This window comes from Peromyscus eremicus, chromosome 10 (assembly GCF_949786415.1).
Source record: "Peromyscus eremicus chromosome 10, PerEre_H2_v1, whole genome shotgun sequence".
Lineage (NCBI taxonomy): Eukaryota > Metazoa > Chordata > Mammalia > Rodentia > Cricetidae > Peromyscus > Peromyscus eremicus.
This window is the reverse complement of record NC_081426.1, coordinates 79073229-79096356: the sequence shown is the minus strand read 5'-3', so window position 1 is coordinate 79096356 and position 23128 is coordinate 79073229. Positions and strand designations below refer to the sequence as shown.

Sequence of the window (23128 nt, the reverse complement as noted above, 5' to 3'; positions counted from 1 at the left end):
TTGAATTAAATTATTTAGAAGATGCATAGCAGGAATGGCTCTGGCAGGCCTTGCCCTCATCCCCAAGTCCATCTGCCTTGTTAAAAACCCTTAGATTATATTACTAAAGCTAGCCACCAAGGTCTAGTCCTTTATTTGGCCACTTCCTCCTGAGGCTGGCTGCCAAGGTCCAGCTATAAAAGTATTTAAGTAAAACAATCAAAAGCCTTCTTTTGGCTGTCCTAATTAACCAGTCCTATTAAAATTAAATACCTCATCCTAACACAGGATTTTCCCCTTTACCTTTATAAACTGCCATTTGCCTATGGGCCGTGTCTGTCTCGTCTCTATGCAGACATAGTTCTTTGTCCCTCTGGGACAAATATCCCCCCCCCCTTTCTCTTGTTCCCTTCTTCTTCTCTCTAGTCCTCCATCTCCTGTCTTTATCTCTTATTCCCTGCCCTTTGTCCCTCTGTGGCAAATAAATGCCTTTGTGCTGAGAACCTGGTCTTGAGTTATCTTGTGCCGAATACTGGTCCCTTCATAAGTCACTGTCACAGCACATTTGTGAAAATATTGTAGCTTTGGACTAGGTTGGTAACCAGTAAGTCCTTCACTAGGCAATTCATGTTTTCCTGGTATGATGTCATAAATATAAGCCAATAATATAAGACATCTGCTAATTTTCCTTGTAATTAAAAAATGTATATATGCATAGTTCTTGTGGATGTGTGTACAGAAGCCTGAGGATAGTCTTAGGTATCATGCTTAGGAAATTCCATTTGCCTCTTTTGAGACAGTGTTCCATTGGTCTTAAAATCACTAATTAGGCTAGGTAATGTAGCTGGTGAGCTCTGGTGATCTTTCTGTTTCTGCCACCCCAGTGCTTAGATTACAAGTTACTACTACCTTGTCTGGCTTTTACATAGGTTTTGGGAATTGAATCCAGGTCCACATGCTTGTATAGCAAGTACATTGTTGACTAACCATCGGCTTAGTACTATTTGTTCAAGGGAATACTATTTGTTAAGGGAATATTTAAAACTCTGATTATTTACCAAATATTTTTAGAAGGAAGAATCTGAAATCCTAAAGCATCCTGGTGTAGTGTGTGTGTGTGTGTGTGTGTGTGTGTGTGTGTGTGTGTGTGTGTATGTGTGTGTGTATTTGGCCATAAATTTTTTGGAAGGATTATGTGTGAGAGTAGTTTTACATTTGTAGAGTCTCCATCAAGGCCTGGAATTTTGTGATTAGCTGTGTTTGTAGTTGTGCTCGCCTGCAGCATGCCTGTGCTCTGGGGCAAACTCTAGACTTTAAACACTTACATTTGTTGGCTACAAGAGTCACTTTGTGGTCCTCTGAATTGTAACACCATTGCTTAGATCTTCTCTGATCCCAGTGTCATACTTCAAATATTTCAATATCATCCCAGTGTGGCAGTTCTTAGTGCAAATGTGCTGCAAATAGATCCATATCTGTCACCGTGCACAAAACTTAAGTCCAAGTGGATCAAAGATCTCAACATAAATGCAGTTACTCTGAAACTGATAGATGAGAAAGTAGGAAGTAGTCTTGAATGCATTGGCACTGGAGATCACTTCCTAAATATAACACCAGTAGCACAGACACTGAGAGAAACAATCAATCAATGAGACCTCTTGAAACTGAGAAATTTTTGTAGCTCAAAGGACACTGTCAACAAGACAAAGCAACAGCTTACAGAATGGGAAAAGATCTTCACCAACCCCACATCTGACAGAGGGCTGATATTTAGAATATATAAAGAACTCAAGAGATTAGATATCAAAATGCCCAACAGTCCAATTAAGAAATGGGCTATTGTAGCATGAATCTTAACAGGTCTTATTAATAATAATCAAACCTGAGGCCAGTTATTGGGGTGAATGCTGGAAAATCAGAGAAGCAGAACATGCCACAGCTACCTCACCTTGCCAATTCCTCAGCTTATCCTGTTTTCTCAGACTTGAAGCTTCTGCGTCCTCATCCAAATGGATCTCAGCTGAACTGCTGCTCCAAACCTGAATGCTTAACCAGCCTAAAGCTTCTAGTTTCTGGTCCTCACTCCTTATGTATCTTTCTGCTTTTTGTTATCCCTCCCTGGGATTAAAGGCTCACTTTCTGGGATTAAATAGTAAAATAAGGATAAGAAAATTAATAATGTGCATAATCCCATCAACATTAATCTTCTTATACAGTTTTTCCATTTTCAGACTGCCTAAAGTGTTATCAAAGACCAATTTTCTTCCAATGTACACATAAAACCCATTTTTTTTAAATGTGGAAAAAATTTTCTCTTTTAAATAGTTTTTTCCTTTAAAATATCTGATATCTTAATTGACTTACCAAGTCTGCGTAGAACAGTAGAAATCTGAGGGAATTTCAAAATAGCTACCTAGTGTCCGAGGTGTGAATCCAGAGAGAGAGAGAGAGAGAGAGAGAGAGAGAGAGAGAGAGAGAGAGAGAGAGAGAGAAAGTGTAGCTACAAGTTCTGGCTAAAAGCTTAAATCCAACCACGTGTTCCTGCTTGAGCCGAGTCGAGCCTGGGCTCCCCAGGCTCCGGCTTCCTTGAGGTCTGACCGTGTGCGTTGGTGTTGCAGCCAAAAGCTGCATGTAGCTACTGCAATTAGCGGTAGCTCAGGCAGGGCAGGCCTGAGTTGTTTGTAGCATCGGCTTTTTAAGCAAGTAACTCTAGCTCCGGTAACGGCTTGTAGCTATGGATGGTCGGACCTGAGGCCTAAGCCGAGTTGGCCCAGGTGGAAAACCGGGCTGGGCTGCCAACCCAAGCCAAGCGGTTTTTAATGAATTCTTGCCACGTGGGTGCCAAATGTAGATGAATAGTCTTATTAAATAAGAAACACAGAGCCAATTGCAGTTAATGTCCAAGAGGTCAGAGCAATAGCTGAGAGCTAAAAACGTTACCCTTTACTGCCACTGCTGTCCTTCTCCTCAGAAAGAGGCCTACTTCCTGTCTGTCTATCCCTTTATTGACTTACTGTTCTGCCTTCTCATTGGTTGTAAACCCAACCACATGACCTCCTCGTCACTGCCCATCTATACAGACCTCCAGGTCTTCTATGGTTAGTATTGAGATTAAAGGCATGTGTCTCCATGCTGACTGTATCCTTGAACACACGGAGATCCTCCTAGCTCTGCCTCCCAAGTGCTGGGATTAAAGGCGTGTGCCACCACCGCCCAGCTTCTGCTATGGCTTACTATTAGATGTGACCCCCAGGCAACTTTACTTATTAACATACAAATAAAATCACATTTCAGTACAAATAAAATATTACCATAGGCTATAGATCTAAACAGAGAATTCTCAACAGAGGAAGCTCAAATGGCTGAAAAACATTTAAGGAATTGAATTACTCAACATCCCTAATCATCAGGGAAATGCAAATCAAAACCACTTTGAGATACCACCTTACACACATCAGAATGGCTAAGATCAAAAACACTGAAGACAGCTTATGCTAGAGAGGATGTGGAGCAAGGGGAACACTCCTCCATTGTTGGTGGGAATGCAAACTTGTACAACCACTTTGGAAATCAATATGGCGCTTTCTTAGAAAATTGGGAATCAATCTCCCCCAAGACCCAGCTATACCACTCTTGGGCATATACCCAAGGAATGCTCAATCATACCACAAGGGCACATGCTCAGCTATGTTCACAGCAGCATTGTTTGTAATAGCCAGAACCTGGAAACAACCTAGATGCCCTTCAACTGAAGAATGGATAAATAAAATGTGGTACATATACACAATGGAATACTACTCAGCAGAGAAAAACAATGACATCATGAGGTTTGCAGGCAAATGGATGGAACTAGAAAATATCATTCTGAGTGAGGTAACCCAGACTCAGAAAGACAAACATGGTATGTACTCATTCATAAGTGGATACTAGATGTAAAGCAAATGATAACCAGAATGCATCCCACAGCACCAGGGAGTCTAGCTAGTAAAGGGGATCCTAGGAAAGACACAGGGATCATCCAGCGACAGAGAAATGGATGAGATCTACAGGAACAAACTGGACTTGGGGGGGATAATAGAGGGCAAGGGTTGGGGGAAAGAGAGCTTAGGGGAGCAGGAGATCCAGCTGGATCAAGAACAGAGAAGGAGAACAAGGAGATACAATGATAAATGAAGGCCCCATGGGAATAGGAAGAGGCAAAGTACTAGAGAGGTCCCCAGAAATCCATAAAGATACCTCCACAGCAGACTACTGGCAATGGTCAAGAGAAAGCCCGAACTGACCTACTCTGGTGATCAGATGGCTGAACACCCTAACTATTGTGATAGAACTCTCATTCAGTGACTGGTGGAAGCAGATGCAGAGATCCATGGCCAAGCCCCAGGTAGAGCTCCAGGAGTCCAGTTGGCAAGAAAGAGGAGGGATTATATGAGCAAGAGATATTGAGACCATGATTAGAAAAAGCACAGGGACAAATAGACAAACTAGTGGAAACACATGAACTATGAACCAATAGCTGAGGAGCCCCCATGGAACTGGATCAGGCCCTCTGAATAAGTGAGACAGTTGATATTTAGTAGGCCCCCCAGGCAGTGGGACCAGGACCTGTTCTTAGTGCATGAGCTGGCTTTTTGGAACCTAGGGCCTATATTGGGACACTTTGCTCAGCCTAGGTGAAGGGAGGAGGGGACTGAACCTGCCTCAACTGAATCTACCAGGCTGTGCTGAATCCCCAGGTGAGACCTTGCCTTGGAGGAGATGGGAATAGAGGATGGATGGGAAGGGAGGGTGTGTGGGGGGGGAGGGAGGACAGAGGAATCCCTGGCTGATATGTAAAATTAAATTAATTATAAAATTAATAAAAAATAAACTGTGATCTCTGCCCACAGGTGAAGTGTATACCCAATGTCACACTAAATATTAAGTCTATAGTGCTTCTTGGGGCATTTCATAGACTCCATGCATGACATTCAGTTATTGGCTGGTGAGATGGCTCAGTGAGTAAAGACATATTCTGCCTAGCCTGACAGCCGAGTTCAATCCCTGGGTCTTATGTAGTAGAAGCAGAGAAACTGATGCTTGCAAGTTGTTCTCTGACCTCCACATCCATGCTATGGCATGCATATGCAAAACACACACACACACACACACACACACACACACACACACACACCAAATGTTTAAACAGATATTAGTTGCATTTCATTGACTTTATTGTGAATGAATCAAAAAAACAAAAAAATTAACTGTGGCCTCAATATAAATGTAAAGGAAGAAGAAAAACATCTGAATCTGTGAAAATCATGTTTCTCTTGAATGATGGCAGGCAAATGCCTGAATGTGAGGCTTGAAGTTGGAATTTGGTTTCAGGAAGACCTATGAAAAATAAAGACAGTTTGGGAATTCTGTAAATATCATGCTAGCAATTTTTGAATTTAAAGTTTTTTTTTTTTAGCTTCCAAGAGTTCTTTTATGCCCGTATCCAAGGACTTTATTAAATTAATTGTTTCAATTCTAATATATAAAAATTGTAGTGTGCAGCACACTTCATGTCCATTTTATACAAAGACACTATCCTTGACTTCTTTCTTTATAATGATACATAGTGATTTTAATTCAGGATTCTGGAATCATGAGTTATGAACAAGTATACTATTGAACAATGATTACTTCATTAAAAGCATAATCATGAAATGATTTTGGATCAATAAAATATATAACTCCATATTAAATGATACTTGTTTTCATCCTATTTCTTATTTTATTTTCTAAATTAAACTCTCTATATTGAATACTTACCCAGTTCTTCATCACTTTCTTAGCACAAGTTATTAAACAACAACTCAAAACCACAACTTATATCTATGACAGTCTAATGCAGTTGCAGGTGGTTTCCATTTCTGTGGTGGTATTGTGTTCCCCAAAATATTGTACACCCTAATAAATTTATATGGGGTCAGAGAACAGGACAGCCACTAGATACAGAGGCTAGAAAATGGTGGCACTCACACCTTTAATCCTAGCATTCCAGAGGCAGATCACTCTGGATCTCCTTGAGTTCAAGGCCACATTGGAAACAACCAGGCATGGTGACACACACCTTTAATCCCAAGAAGTGATGGCAGAAAACAGAAAGATAAATAAGGCATGAAGATCAGAAACTAGCAGCATTTGGCTAGTTAAGCTTATGGCTGGTTAAGCTTTTAGGCTTCTAGCAGCACAGTTCAGCTGAGAGGCATCCAGTCTGAGGAAAGAGGATCAGCTGAGGAATTGGCGAGGTGAGGAAGCTGTGGCTTTTTCTGCTTCTCTGATATTCCAGCTTTCACCCCAATACCTTGCTCCAGGTTTGTTTTTTATTAATAAGACCTTCTAAGATTCCTGCTACACCTTTCTTTTAAATTAGTCCCTATGGAAGCATGGTGTAGTATTAGGCGCCCACATTTGACACTGAACAGGCTCTCATTTTGTACATTTTACCCACATTTCTACTTGAAGTGTGAGCTCAAAGTTACAACAAAATGAAAACCCAGAGAGAATGATAACCAGTCTGAGGTTATTGCTGAGAAGGTAGATGCCCTTCTACTTGTAGCTGTACCTCAGATCACAGACCCTTGCATGGCATCTTAGACCATAGAACATGCACCCAGTCTGATAGGTAAAAATGTCTGTTATGACAAAACTCAGCATTCATACTTTTCTATCTAAATAATTTCACCCTCTGTGAGTTTTTAAAAATACCATTATTATTTATCACTATTAAGCTTTCTAGAATTTCCCAATTATTTTAAACTTTAGATATCTGTTTACTCAAATAATTAATGGTATTTTGCCTTACATTTAATGTTCTGAAAGTTTCCATTTAATATTTATGTATTTGAAAAGCTAAGCATTTTACTTCTTTCATAATTTATCTAAAAAGATAGTAATGAGGCTCAACTTCATAGATCTTTCCAGGAGTCATGTCTGAAGTAAAGAACTTCATGAAAAATACATAATTTCTTTTATCCTATTAATATTAACGTCAGAGTGCAGACAGTACTGTTACAGATTTATTTTCCTTCTCTCTCTCTCTCTCTCTCTCTCTCTCTCTCTCTCTCTCTCTCTCTCTCTCTCTCTCTTCCTTGTGTTTTTCTCTGTGTAAAGGGAATTGAATCTAGGCCCTTACACATGTTAGGCAACAAATTTACACTGAATTACATCCTCAGCCATTTTTTTTTTCATTTTTATATTTTTGAGACAAGATCTTGCTAAATTTCTCAGGTTGGCCCATTCTCTATGTAGACTAGGCTGGTCTTGTACTTGTGATCTTCCATCCTCAATTTGCCTAGCAGCTGGGATTATTGGCCCAACACTGCATATGATATACAACAAGGTAGGAGAAATTTCACTTCGGTAACTCTAGACGGAACACATGAGAGTGTACAAAATATTTTACTTCACTGTTTGTAAAGTATGGATACAATAAAATTAACAGGTAAAAGGAGGATTGTAACCTTCAGGAACATGTTTGATGAAAGTTCAAGTTTTCTTCTTTTGTAAAAACAGACTGTTTTCATTTCTTATTGAAACAAAGAATAATTTTTCAATGCTATAGTTATCCCCAATTTCGATTCTAGTTAGCTATTTTGCCTGCTCCCCTAACATGATTTATCCACTTTTACTAGTTTACTAGTTTAGAATTTGTGATTGTATGGATAAGTCCTTGCTTGTTATATGGATTGTTTGTTTTATTTTTGCTCACTTACCTTTATTGTCTTCTTGGATGGTTCCTTAGTGTTTTTATGCTGCAGGTGAAGATACCGGGACTGTGACAGCCTCAGGGGCATTGATTAGCACCGTAGAAGCTTCTGGATTGGCTACAGTAGTAGTCATCACTGGTTCAGTGATGGGATCTGGTGTAGTCTCAACAGGAGCAGTGGTTTGGACTTTTGGAACGACAGTGCTTTCTTCATTTTCATTGTTAGGACTGGCAAGAAAGGATGGGCTTGGAATGGGATGATGTACCCCAGTAGGCTGGAGGAAATTTGGTGTTGGCTGCCATTGGGAGAATTGGGCTAGTGACCTAAGCAGAGGCAGTATGGTAACAAATGGGTGATATGCATATGGGATAACAGCTACAGATGGCCTCTGATGGTAGTAATTAGGTACATAACAAAGATTGCTATTCAGCATATAGCCAACTGGTGTATGCAGGACTCTTTTCTGATCGTACTGTATTTCAGCCTTTTCACGGCACTGCAGAAAGGGAAAATTGTGCAGAAAGGTTCTTATTGGAGATCAAAATGCAAAGAAAACATCAGCAGCTTTTGAAATAATGCAGATTTTATGGTGAGTAAATAAAGCACTGAAAATATGGAATCCTACATATTTGGATATACACATTTCCCATTCCGTGTATGATTTCACTATTATGAAACATTACTTGTATTGACATAGAAATCATATTTCTTTTGAACAAATTATGTAATTAAAAATGTAAAATATGCCGGGCGGTGGTGGCTCACGCCTTTAATCCCAGAACTCGGGAGGCAGAGCCAGGCGAATCTCTGTGAGTTCGAGGCCAGCCTGGGCTACCAAATGAGTTCTAGGAAAGGCGCAAAGCTACACAGAGAAACCCTGTCTCGATAAACCAAAAAAAAAAAAAAATGTAAAATATGTTTCCCTGTATGGAAGTATGGCATGTATTGAAAGTACTAACTAGACTTTACATACTTAATTGCAGTACCTAGGAAAGTCTAAAGGAGAACTACCCCCATTATATGCAAACACAGACAATGTTCACAGACACACATGGATGTATTCTCACCTCATACATTACAATTGTTGGTAAATGTTATCAGCCCAAGAAATGGCATGTTTCATAACAGAATAATAAAGCATGGGAAGATTTTTTAATTTTAACCTTGGATTTAAATATTTTTATTTTAATTCCTCCACTAAGGATTTTTCTGTTTTTATTTATTTCTGCCAACCTTGTACAGTTACAAAATTTTCTTGATGTAATTTTCTATAGTGATATTAATGAACCAACAAAGCCATTCTGCATAGTAACTCTTCCTGTAAAAAGAAACAGCTAATGTATTTTTTCAAAGATGTTTTGGAACAAAAGGAGACATCAATCTGAGCAAATGTGGTGGATTTAAGGATGAGTCTGGTAAGGCGTTTTCTCCAACTGAACTTTTTCAAGTGGACAGGAGAGATATTAGTTCAGCTTTTGTTCTCTTCCTTAAGTATTCCATATGGACTGTCATCTCATAAGCAAAGGAAGCCTTCATTTCAGCCCTCACAACTTGGGCTATTCAAAGAAACTAAGACTATCAGGCAAACATCCAGTTTGGTTCATAGTATCTTTTGTTTTAGTGATGTTTTCACTTATCAGAAGATACTAGTTTATTCTGTGGAGGTCAAACATCCAGTTTGGTTCATAGTATCTTTTGTTTTAGTGATGTTTTCACTTATCAGAAGATACTAGTTTATTCTGTGGAGGTCAAATATTTATTTAGTTTTTAATCAGAAAATATTCCTCTCTGCAGACTACTATATTACATAAATTATATTTCCATTATATAAATAATGGAAAATAGACTTACAGCCAGTTGTTCCTGATTTTGCACCTCTGCAACCTGAGGGGTTAGAGAAAAAGACTGAGAAATGGCAAGAGAGAAAAATCAGAACAGAGATTCTTTTTTGTTTGTTTTCTATTTCACTTTTGTTTTAGAGACAAAATGAATATTATGCTCATTTTTACATTGATAGAAGGATTTAATTGGCACATAAAAGAAAGTATCACATCGTAATTTTCATATGCTTTTGACAGCTCATATATTGAATGGTAAAATCTATAAACCTCTTTCCTTTTGATATAGTTTATGATATACTTGTGGCTTGGAACCTATATGGATCTGTCTTCCAGTCAGGATATGGCTTTTGTACTCAGAAAGGCTCAGCAGCTATGATTGCCTACACAACACTTGCACAAGACTCATCCTGTCCAAATTCCATCATGGAATAGGGAGGGGCTCACGAGGCCCCTCCCTCCCTGAGGAACTGTTGGCAGTTAATGGCTGCTGGGAGAGGAGTGGCATTTTCAGAGTCCAGAGTGTGAACCACTGTGCAATGGAACCTCCTTAGAAGAGGCGTTGTCTCCAGTGGTTCAGCCACTGGTAAGTTGGCCACACTCATGTAAGTGACCCTTTACCCATATCTCTGTGAGTGTCCTAAGTTAGGTTTTGCTTGCACATATAAAATATGAAATATAAGAAAAGTGAAGATATAAAAGGGTGAGAAGTAGAAGAGGGACTTATTGAGAAGAGGAAGGTAGCCATAGGGGTGAAAAGAGGGTAAATTAGTACAAGTGTGAGCAAAATATATTTTGCATATGCATGTCAATGTCAAAATGTAGTAAATTATTATGTACAATTAATATTTAGTAATTAATAATCCTTAGTAAGGAAAGCAGGAAGGGGAATTTGTTATAAAGGAGGCTCAATAATTCAAGCATTGCTGTAGAGCAGGAATGGATTCATTTTATGACTTAAAATTACTTTCTCCTATTCATGGAGAAAACCCAAGTTCTTCACATGCAACTGGCCACAGAAAACCATACTTTTGTAAATTTACAAATTTACATTTGTAAAGCTCATAGTAAAAATTTAAAAGTAATTTTGTCCCCAAGAATTTACTCAAAAGTATTGTTTAGTAGACACCTGTTTACATTTGATAATTTAATCAAATAGTCTGAAAATTTTTTAATTTTAACAAGCGGGCATACAGTACTCTCTGGGTTGTTCTCCACACCCCCTTGTCTGCTGGCAGAATCAGGTCTTGGAATTACAGAATGAGTGTGAAAACAAAGCATAAAAATAGCCCAAACCACAATGAAAATTAATTAAAAAGTTGAAAAAAGCAGGCCCTTTTGTATTATTCATTTTAAACCTAAAATATAATTCCAGATCAACCAGCCACAAAACTAATTATGGGCATGGATACCTGGGAAGAACTTGACTAGGCCACATAGTAAGGAAGAGTGTCACAAAAGATAGTAATTTGAGTACTAGAAAGTCTGAAGGTCTTTTAAACTTGTTGAAGCATTTAAATATTTGTTCAGTTTTATGACAAGAGGCATTTTAATATGATTGACCTTTTCAGAGTATTGTGTTTGGGGTTCATGTGTCTAACAAAGATAATATCAACTTACTGTTGGATGTGGGTTTTGTACCTCAGCAGCCTGAGGAGTTATAGAAAGAGAAATCATGAGAAATAAGTGAAGTATTTAAAGTCTTTAAGTATTTAATCCCTAAGGAAGCTGGAGGATGGGAGGGATAGAAATTTCATCCAAAGAATTTTGATCCTGGACTAGGAGTTCTAATTGCTTATGAATTATATTTACAGTATTTTCTCTCTTAAAAATAGATCTGTATAGCATAAGAATTTGGAAGGCTTTCCATGAACAGTGAAGTATGTATTAGGTAACTAGCTGGATATCTAGAAGAATATTTTTATAATACAAGTAAACATAGAAAAACTATTAACCAGCTGTTATGCTCCTTAAAGTGCCCATATTTTGATAGTCATATAATTGGATCTCTTAAATAAAAAATAATTTAAATCTTACAAACAAAATTTATATTAAATTAACTTACCAAAAAGGGCAGAGTTAATGCCAGAATATTCACAACTACAATAAAATTCCTCATTATTGCACCTAAAATAAATTTAAAAAATTAAATTAAGACTCTTTTACTAACAAGGAGAAGTGATTGTATGTAATGTTTTCCTTAAAGCAGAAAAATACCTCTGAATTTATAGGTAGATTTAGCCAGTGCAGGACACCTATTTTCTCAAAAGTACAGAAACACCAAATGAAGTCTTAGATAAAAACAACACTTCAAACTTCTAATATGTTATTATACACTATTCTACTTGTGAAGGGCATACTCTCTTACTGAATCTATTATTTTTGCTCTACTTGTGTAAACTTGAGTTATGGAAAAATAGGCCTTGTAAAAGTCACAGAGTCAAGACATGGAATGCCCCCACCCTGCAGACGGTAAAAGGAAAGAATATCAGACCCCATTTGCCTCTCCTGATGTAAGTCTCAGGGGATTAGAAAGGCTGTTTGCTAAACTGACTTCAGAACCACCTCTAAGAAATCACTGAATTTCAAATACTCATGTCTAATCAAGTTTGGACAACCTAAGCAAAATGTTTCCTTGAGTGGATGGAGTTCTTATTAAATACTTATTTTCCAGTTACCTTTTCAAATCATTACCTGAAAAATAATATTTTCTGGTTAAAACCATAGACTCTTTTTTAGTAATTAAAAACATATTCTATTATTTATTTAATTTTGATATTTAACATGCTCTTATATATACAATATTACATAGTATATATAATAATATATAAATAAATATACCATAATATATATTTAACATTAAATGATAAGAGCTCCTTTTAGTAGAAAGGTAAGATTTTACTGTATGTACCAGCTACATACTGGTAAGTGCTTGTGTTTGTCTCTGTCACTTGCTAAGGAGTCATTATTTGTGAAATTATGGATTAATTCAGCTTTGAAGGAAATGCATTTGTACATTATAGTAAAGTAAAATAAAATATAATAATTACACTGTAATAAGATGAATTATGAGTTTTAAGTCGAAGTAAGATTTAAAGATAATTGTTAGACTACTCTGAGCAATTATTACAGCTCCAGTTTTCTGAGAAATTATCCCTCTCTATTTGCCTACAGCAGTAGTAGGTTTCTTATAAGTATCTTTATTAGAATTTACAACATCTTGTATAATTAGACAGTATCAAACCTAGACTTAAAGACAAAGTATAGTTAAAAAAACTTGATCATAACACTATCTAAAGTCTAATGTCTAATTTAGGAATTAATATAGAAATAATACCTAGATGTATTTAAGCTTAGCAATCAGGGCTAAAAGGAGGAATGTGTGATTCCAAAATAACCTTAGTGGTATCCCAAGTAACTAAATAACATTGGTGGTATTCCCAGTAACTGCTCTACATCACTGCCCTGGGAAGTTGAGGACCATTACCTTCACCTGGAGTCAACTCTTGCATGGCAGTAGGTCTTGCTTGGCCCCTTAGCTACGGAGAAGACCCAAGATAAATAACAGAGACTAATTATAGGTATTAGTATCAGCCATCATATTCTACTGACCTCCCACTTTTCACCCACTAAGATGATGGCAAGAAGGAAAGCTTTTACATCAACAGGGTCATGTACAGGTCAGTTCTACTGGGGCACTGCAGAGCAGGAAACAGAGTTGTTAGTCATGAGGATGGAGGAAAAAAGAAAAACCAAATTCCTTAAAGAATGAATGCTTTGTGTTTCACAAAAGTGTGTGAAAATGTATGAAAATATACTAATTGCATTCTTAACCTACTCTTCTTATCTAGTTGAATCTAAAGCTATGGCTAAAATAAAAAATAGCCACAGCTATGTTTCAGATTTTAAGTGTTTTTTACTCGAAGAACTTTGATTTCAAGTGACTTTATATTTATTATGGTTCATGTTGGTCATTTTGCTTCCAAATTTACAACTCTTTACTTTTAAAAATAAAAAAAATAACCATCTTAACTATGTGTGGCTTTTGAGAATTAAATTTGGCATGAGACGTTTTCTTTACCATGAAGGCTGATCATTTCTGTTTGGGTTCAGAACGTAATCCTCATAACACTCATGGCTCAAACACTGAATGCACACTGAAAGATTCATTACTTCACGTGAAAAAAAACCCCTCGTTTTTATGGCCCTTTTTTGGAATAATGTTCTGTTCTAAGAACAGATCATTCTGATTTAGAACGTGGGATGTAAAAATGCCAATGCTTTTCATAATTTGGTAAATTGTAGCTAAACAAGTACTTTGCCTAAATAATTCAGGAAAGGATATTTTGCTTTACCCGTGCTTTTTCTGGTAGTAATTCTAACAGTGGCCTCATTTTGTGAAAACATCAGATGGAGGTATTTGCCAGAATGTATGTACAACTGCCAGAATGTAAACAAGGAATAATATCAGCATTGTAGAGTTTTTACACATTTCTATCTGTTTCAAGGAACTATTTCATGACTTAGAAAGTAGGGAACATTATTCTGATCCCTAGAATACTTGTGCAGCTCATACACAGTAAGTCTGGACTTTCTATTTCTTAGAGTTGGTTTCTGTTACTCAGGGTGTTACACATGAAATATCACCAGCCTGTCTATGTAGACTGTTAAAATATCCTGTGTCCATTGGATATCAAGGACCAAGTGATAAAAGTGAATGTTTATTTTCTCAAATTCTGTCACTTCTCAAATTCTAAAGGTGCTTTATTCCATTCTGTCATTTCTCAGCCATCAGTTAAGAATAATATTAATTTTAAACTGTTTTGAAATTTGATCTAACAATATGTCTAAAGATAATAACAAAAATGTCTAAAGACTCGGACATTTTTTTAAAAATATCACTTCAGTAGGCGGATATGTGTTAAGAACTGTCCATAGAGGAGTATTTCTGCAGTGGATTAACTACCCACTTCAAATGCTATTCTGGCCAAAGGAGGGGCTTGCAAAGCTGGCTTTGTCCTCTGGTCCACATGAGTTATCCAGGTCATGTTTCAGGCATTTTGAACAAAATGTTAACTGAATAAACCAGACACTTCTCCTATTAGGGAGTGCATCCTCTGACATTTATTCAAATGCTATTGGCCTTTGGGCATTAGACATTCTTGTCAAAGGCAATCTACGTCTGAGTAGCTTGGGTTTTGAGTTGAACTAAGTAAACTCAAGTGTGTACCTGTATAGATGTTCCAGTGTCCTTCAAAGAAAAGCAAAAGGAATATGAAACTTTCACACCCTTAAATCTCTAAAGAGAGTGACATATTGCTGAGTTTTATTTCGTGTTTTTAATTTGACTTCTTAGCAATGATCTCAATAAACTATTGTGTTCCCCAAGTACAGTGTTTCAGACAACAGTTGCAGTGTAAAGGACTCTCTCAGTTTTCTAATACACACACTTATTATGACATCAGAATGATTGGCATTTTAGTACAAAAATTTATATGCTTCAGAGAATTTCACTGTAAATGAATGTCATAAAAAATAAGACAAGAAGTTCATGGAAATTGAATTTCTAAGAGTAAAGTACAGCATGATGGGAACCCATTTTCAGGTTCCTAGTGACTTTACCCCAGCAGTTCTGCATAGAGCAGATGATTGGATTGAGTACAGGTGTCTGAGATGGTCTGCACTTGGCTGTACTGGGGGGAGGTATTTGCTCTCGCCCTTGGCCTTTCTATAAATCTCCACACTCTAAGTCCTTCTATCTAATATTTCCTGCTGCTCTCACTCAAGAAATCTCTAGGGAACTGTGGGGTTGGTAGGTAGCTGCCCCGCACAATATCAAGTACTCTTTCTTGTAGTAGATTCACTTAAATCAACAGCGCACAAATAGTTCTTATTAAAAGAAAACACTAGGGCATATAATAGAAACCCAGACTAGCTGACTACACAGAATTTATAGAGAAATGGTTCTCAGCCTGTGGGTTGTGACCCCCTTGGGAGTTGAATGAACCATTTCCAGAGGTTGCATATGAGAAATCCTGCATATCAGATATTTTCATTATGGTTTATAACAGTAGTAGAATTACAGTTATGAAGTTGCAGCAGAAACAATTTTATGGTTGTGATCACAACACAAGAAATTGTTTTAAAGGGTCACAGCACTTGGAAGGTTGAGAACCACTGGTCTAGAGAGAGTCTTAGAGACCACAAAGAGTCAATTCATGTCTTCTGGACTCAGTGAGTACAATTACAACCTTAGTGTTAGTGTACTCCTGAGTTGATGCTATAGTAAGTAGAGATCTAGATCTCTGGAATCATTGTAAAGTCACAGATGAAAGGAAAGAGAGAAGAACAATTTCAATTTCTATAATGCATTATTTTTCTAATATGGTCAAGGTCTTAGTTCAACAGCCATCCATTCTTTAAAGTTTTTCAAATACATAGATCAGTGATTTCCATACATACAAATCTAGCAATGTGGTGGAATAATCTTTTTGTACACTGTTAACGTTTGTCACTCAGATAAGTTTATCAAAAAGCTGAATAGCCAATAGCTGGGCAGGATTTCTGGGGCAGAGAGGACACTGGGAAGAAGCAATGTGGAAACGCAGAGAGTTGCTAGCCAGAGACAGAGGAATCAAGCACCCTTGCACTGTGCAAAATAAATGTAATAAAGTTGTGAGGCACAAAGGAAATGAATAGAAATGGTTAATTTAAGTTATAAGAATTAGTTAGAAACAGGCCTAAGCTATTGGCTGTGCTTTCTTAATGAATGAGAAGTCTCTGTGTCGTTATTTGGGAGCTGGCAGGAGGTACAAAAACTTCTGCCTGCAAATGGTGCCCAATGTCTGGCCACGTATAGCCACAGACCTGAGAAAGCTTAAAAAAAAAAAAGAGGTTCTAAACACACAAACATGAGACAACTGTGGCTTCCTAGTCTTGTGTCTCTCATGCTGGCCACAGTACAGAGACACGTCTCCCAGCAGTTGTCTGTGTTCTTGAGCTGCCAGTGTGCCATGAGCCATATGACATATTTAAGGTTTTGCTCATGCAGAAAGATAAGGTTACAAATATTCAGTAAAGCAAGTTCTGATGGAAAAACACCTCTAAACTGTTTACAGTGTGTTTAACAATGTGCATGGGCTTAAGGGAAAAAATGGATATAGACAATCATAGAAAATAGTTTAAAAATAATAAAGTCTTTAAAGAGAGAATAAAGCAATAAAAATAAGCCATGTAGAATGGAAAATACACAGGGAGTCTGCATCTTTTATGATGTCTTGTTAACTTTGAACTTTTAAAATGCTAACGTACAAAAAAACAATAACTGCTGAGAGACATTGGCTTATGGAAACTGCTAAAGTAAACCAATCAATATATTTTAAACATTTAACTTCAAATAGTAGTCGGATAATGTGTTGTATTGGGGGAGAGGTTATGCTTTTGTTTCCACAGGAAACGAAAGGCTGTGGGTTCCTTCCAGATTAATAGAGATCAGATTTGATTGAGAAAGACTCCCTGAAAACCCAGGCTACAGACTTAAAGAAATAAACCTAGAAAAACTACAAGACAGAGCAAGGGGACCAACACCAATGAATACCAATCACCTGGTGTATATTAAGGGCTGGTAGACAGCTCTGTGAGATAAAATGCTTTTCATGTGTTTGTTTTGAATGAGAATGACCCCCATATTTCATATATTTCAGTGCTTGTTCAGCTGTTGGTGTAAGTGTTTGGAAAGGATTAGGAAGCATGGCCCTGTTAGAGGTTCTGTGTTGCTGGGGGTAGGCTTTGAGATTTAAAAACCTACACCATTCCCAGTTAGCCCTTTCTCTGCCTTGTGCTTGTGATTCAGATGTAAACTCTCAGGTGCTTCTCCAGCACCATAACTGCCTGCCTGTTGCCATTCTCTCTGCTATAATGGTCAAGGACTCACCCTCTGAAATTGTAAGCAAGCCCCCAATCAAATACTTCCTTTTATAAGTGGTCATGGTCACAGTGTATCTTCCTAGCAATAGAAAAGTAACCAAGATACTGTGTAAGATTATGAACATTGAGGTTGAGACCCAGAACTAACATCAAACAAAGCAACAGGCATGGTGTCATGTGCTTGTAATCTCAATGTTGGGAAGGCAGAGATACTGGATCCATGGGGCTTGTTGGATAACCATCCTAGCTTAATCAGCAAGCACCAGCCAATGAGAAATCATGTCTTGAAAAATAAGTTGGTGGGCACCTTAAGGAACAGCATTTGAGGCTGAACTCTGATTTCTATATATGTGTACCTGTACAGACACATGCCTGGGCACACGTATACTCACATACACACCCACACACATGTATATTAAAATATGTTAAATGTTATGTTTCATTTTGTTGTAATAAATACATTATTTTGACAAGTGGACAGAGTATCAAAATGTTTTCTAAATTCATATCTCTTTACTCATTTGTTACTGCAGGTGATGGCTTCTGGGAAAAGGAGAGCCAATGTTCTTTAAGGGTGGGCCTCTAGTGGATAGCCATATACCCTTGAATTTATAATCAACACAAATTGGACTTGGTGGGTTATTAATAAAAATGAGGAGGATATAAAGTTGCGAGATGGGGATCTTGGAAAAGTGAGGAGTGGGGGGAGGATGAATATGATCAAAATACATTGCATGCACGTGTTAATTTCTCAAAAATTAATAAAATGTTATATTTCAATGATACATTCATTTTAGAAAGTCATGTAAAAGCATTAAAGACCTAGGAACTCCCCTTTCATACTTAGTAAAAGACTCTGAAGGAGACCATAGCACATGCTATTTCAAGTGCTTTTATTTTTCTCTTTTAACAGGAACATTGGTTCTTCAAGGAAGTGGCTCATCTTCAATTTAAAGTAACCTGAAATAAATGGTAAATATATGATTATTAATCCAAATGTGTCATTTTCTGGGAAACTTGTAAATACATTGACATATACATGTATATTTCGTTTTTATCATATCTCCTTCCATAAAAATGTATATAGTTCAAGAATTGAAAAACATTCAGACTATGAATGCTGAGTAGGAAAAGGAAAATGTCAGAGCCTTTTTATATGTGTGTGCACACATGTATTAAATACATACATTACAATACATATGTTTACATGTATTATAGTGAGAAGTTTTTTGAATCCTACAACAATCTTATGGATCTGTATTAATCTTAAGTATAGCCTATATTTTTCCAATCCATTCAGGTCTTGCATACTCACTACTTTGATTCTGGTATATTGAAATGACAATATATCTATTTTAAGTGGAAGGCTGTAAGTTTTTTTTAATATTATACTTGCAACATTGTTTGGGATTCGCATTAAAAAGCTCATTATTTTTCTAAGGACTAGAATGAACCTTCCTTTAGGGTGTAGATTAGTAAGTCATCCAGTGTGAACTTTCTATTAAAATTTTGCTTTCTGATTCAGTCCAATGTAAAAAATTGTTTATATTAATAGAAAATGTTGAAACAAAAATATGACAACAGGTTTGCTTTTATTATATCATAGCAAATAAAGACTTCCAACTTCCGTGTTATTGGATCTTAAGGGGACATAGTATGTATCTCCACTGTGGGTACCGAAGATTTCTACCAGAGAAAAATACTGAAACCTATGGGATGCTAATAGCTAGGAACAGTGTAACATCTATTTTCCTGGAGTGATGCATTCACACCCACAAATTGGAAACAGAACAACCAAAGTGATTGTATTATTCACACTCACCACCTGATTCATCTTAAATCACCCTGTGACTTTTCTCTTTTACTTTCTTTCAGGAGATGGAGTTGCAGAGGGAGAGTAGAGAATATGAATAGGAAAATATTGCCATGGATAGCTTGGATTTCGGTATATTGGGTTTAGGCTTAATAGAACCTTAACACTCATCCGTTGAAAGATTTTATTGCTGTCACTGGCCTGTTTAAAAAAAAAAAAGCCTTCTTTAATGCAACTCTTTTCTATGTGGGTTTTCCTTATTAAGGAGAAAGCTTAAAGGTCTAAATTACTTACACTTTTTGTTTGTAGAACTATCAGGAACTTGATTATCTCGGTTTAGAAAATTAGAGCTAACTGTATTTCCCAATCTTAGAATTCAAAGTAAATTTTTCTAATAATTCTTTCTACAGCTATAAGACAAGATGGGAGGTGAATGTGCACATACAAATACATATCTTTGATTCAAATTATCATTCATTAACCCATGTGTTGGAAATCATCTCTCTTTCTGTATCTCCTCCCCTTATTCTGTCAGTTCTGTGGTGAGAGGATGAAGTCTTTTTTTTTTTTTTTAAAATTTTTATTTTGCAATACAATTAAGTTCTACATACAGGCACAGATTCCCTTGTTCTCCCCCCTCCCGCCCCCCTCACCTTCCCCCCAGCCCGCCCCCCATTCCAATCTCCTCCAGGGCAAAGCCTTCCCCACAGACTGAGATCAACCTGGTGGACTCAGTCCAGGTAGGTCCAGTCCCCTCCTCCCAGGCCGAGCCAAGCGACCCTGCATAGGCCCCAGGTTTCAAACAGCTGACTCATGCAATGAGCACAGGACCCAGTGCCACTGCCTGGATGCCTCCCAAACAGATCAGGCCAATCAACTGTCTCACCCACTCAGAGGGCCTGATCCAGTTGGTGACCCCTCAGCCATTGGTTCATATTTCATGTGTTTCCATTTGTTTGGCTATTTGTCTCTGTGCTTTATCCGACCTTGGTCTCAACAATTCTCTCTCATATAAACCCTCCTCATTCTCGCTAATTGGGCTCCCAGAGATCCACCTGGGGCCTAGTCATGGATCTCTGCATCCAGATCCCTCAGTAGTGGGATGAGGTTTCTAGCACGACAATTAGGGTGTTTGGCCATCCCATCACCAGAGTAGGTCAATTCGGACTGTCTCTCGACCATTGCCAGCAGTCTGTTGTGGGGGTATCTTTGTGGAGTCTTATATTACTGACCTAAGCATGGCCATGCCAATGACCCCAATATCTCAGACCTATGGGAATGGCAAACCAGGCTTAGGCTTAGAAGAATGGCTAATCCTTCCCCTAACCCACCTTTGAAATGTGTACAATGTATCCGGTTAGCTAAAACCAGTGTGTTCAGAAAGTTCAAATGAAGCATCCTCCTCCCCATGACTGTAATGGAAGACTGTTCTGATACAGGGACCTCTTGCTGACATTAGCTAACCCATGTCCTTGTTCTTGATGTATATTACAGAGTGCTGAGTGTCTAGACTGCTGCCGGTGCATATCCATTGGAGCACATGGTCTACTCCACTCCAACTTATCTGTATGTATATCTGTGATATCTTCATTCCAGAGTTAGTCCTTATGCCATGCAAATTAAAGCAAATTCTTTATTTTTAGCCCTCTGTTAAGTCATGTTTTTCAGTTAAGAAGATTTCCACAACTCTCTCTCTCTCTCTCTCAATCTCTGTGTATACATATATATATATATATAAACACACGTATATATGTATATATACATACACATATAAATATTATATAAATACACACACATATATTTCTGTAAAATTTCTTTAATTTTCTTGGTTTGCTTGTCTGTTCATATCAAAATAATGTTTCACTGAATTTTTCCTACTTTGGTCATCACAGCTGGCCTGCTACTATCTGGAATGGGAAGTCAAACGTTCCTAGAAGGATCATCTGTTAAAGATTTGGTCTTTGTCTCGATGCTATTGAAAGGTGGTGCCTTTAAGAGATGGAGCCTTGCAGGAAGTTTTAGGTAACTGGGTTGTATGCCCTCTTTGTCACAGAGTGATTCATAATCAAATCTGCATGTCATGTTACATGAGATGTAAAGATAATTTCTCTCTATACAGACAGATATTAATCAATAAATTTGTACTGAATTCCAGTATTCCTCCAAAAATCAAACTCTATATCTCTGTATCATGCTAGTACCCCAAAGACATTTGAGAATTTCTTCAGAGGCTGAGAGGTTTGAATATAAAAATGTGTTTAAGCACAGTTGTGACATATAAAGATGGAAAGCAACATACACTTTGTTTTTCTCGTTCCTGGTACTGGGGCACCTAGAAGTCAAACAGTGAAAGTAATTTGACCTGTGCTGATGAAAATACATGAGAAATATATACATACATATATATCTATATATCTATATCTATATCTATATATATGAGAAATAATTCAACAAATATCTAATACTGTTTCATGCTGTCCATTAAGTATAGGACTTGGTTATCCAGATGATGTAGAGACAACGTTCTGGAAAAATGTTACCATGCATCATTCTTGCTTTTTCTTTTTGTGGTGCTGAGGCTCAATTGTCAACCCTTGGGCTTCTCATAGTTAATGTCTCGGATTTTTTGGGTTTTGTTTGTTTGTTTGTTTTTGGCAACTTGACACAACTTAGGGTTATCTGAGAGGAGAAACTTCAGTTGAAATTATGTCTCCATCAGATTTCCTTTGGGCAAGTCTATGGGGCCTTTCTTGTACAGGTATTGATGGAAGGGCCCAGACACCAAGTGCAGTACTGCCCTGAGCAGGTGGTCCTAAGTGGATGAGAGAGCATGATGAGTAAGTCATGAGAAGAAAATCAGTAAGCAGCATCTCTCTCTGGCCTCAGCTCAGTTCTAACCTCCTGCTCCTGTCCTTAGCTCCTGCTCTGACCCCCTTAATGGTAGCCTCTGACCTAAGAGTTGTAAGCTGCAATGAACCCTGTACTCTCCAGGTTGATTTTGGTTATGGTGTTCACCACAGCAATAGAAACTAAACTAAAGACAACCACTAGGTAAGTACTGTAGCACTGGGTGATACTCCTATTTCTAACACTCTACTTTTCAATATCTACATTTATTACACAAAACTACATGGAATAAAATTGTGCACCAAAGAGCATCTGACATTTTCTGAAATATGATGCTACAGGTCAGGTGTTCAGTATCTTTATCAACTAAAGTGTGTGGAGAGACTAACAACATCATGGAGACTCAGGACTTATAACAAATCTTCATAAACACTCTATAGATATTAGATGAGTACTCACTGGGACACAAGATGTTACTGCCAGGATGACAGATAGCAGGAGGAGAGCTTTCATCTTATTCAGAATTACCTACACATTTTAAAAAAGACCGAGTATTAACAGAAATCCAGAAGATACAGTTCTGATATGGAGTATGCAACTAAGAGCCCTCCAAACTTTGCCAGTCATTTGCAATTATATTGTCAGTTTATTAGTGGGTGACCTTTGAAAAGTAAACACAGAGGGGATTTGCAGTTTCATGACTTCATTATATCAGTTCTTTAAAAATAACTGTTCATATATTCATGAATGTGATTTTTTCTAGATCGTATTGAGTAAACTGTTACTGGTTAATACCTGACACAGTTTTCTAAAGAACATTGAGTGTTTTACACTGGGGAAACATTGATTTCTCATGTGATTAACATCATTTTTGGGTGACTTTGAGATCTGGACATCATAGGGACATTTTTATCGCTTACTGAACTTTCCCATGTACCTAAGAAAGAGAAGAATAAAATAGAAAAGAAAAATGTTGCCACATATTG

General features: G+C 37.5%; 1 protein-coding gene across 1 annotated transcript; it reads right to left on the bottom strand.

Annotated features, from left to right (window-relative positions):
- Positions 1 to 7758: 7758 nt before the first annotated feature.
- Positions 7759 to 13950, bottom strand: LOC131920432 (kappa-casein-like). The gene is made up of 5 exons (XM_059274764.1): positions 13912 to 13950; positions 13044 to 13095; positions 11622 to 11683; positions 11177 to 11206; positions 7759 to 8214 (listed from the first exon to the last, which is right to left on the bottom strand). Exons 1-5 carry the CDS (start codon positions 13948 to 13950, stop codon positions 7759 to 7761), a joined length of 639 nt encoding a protein of 212 aa, XP_059130747.1.
- Between the last annotated feature and the right edge of the window lie 9178 nt (positions 13951 to 23128).

What these genes read in the sequence shown, in the direction of transcription:
- LOC131920432 (XM_059274764.1), bottom strand. Translation starts at nt 13,950, where the DNA reads ATGAGGCCACTGTTAGAATTACTACCAGAAAAAGCACGG. An exon ending in CATTAACTCTGCCCTTTTTG is followed by an intron (nt 11,207 to 11,621) that starts GTAAGTTAATTT and finishes ATAACTCCTCAG; the next exon opens with GCTGCTGAGGTACAAAACCC. An exon ending in TACAAAACCCACATCCAACA is followed by an intron (nt 8,215 to 11,176) that starts GTAAGTTGATAT and finishes CCCTTTCTGCAG; the next exon opens with TGCCGTGAAAAGGCTGAAAT.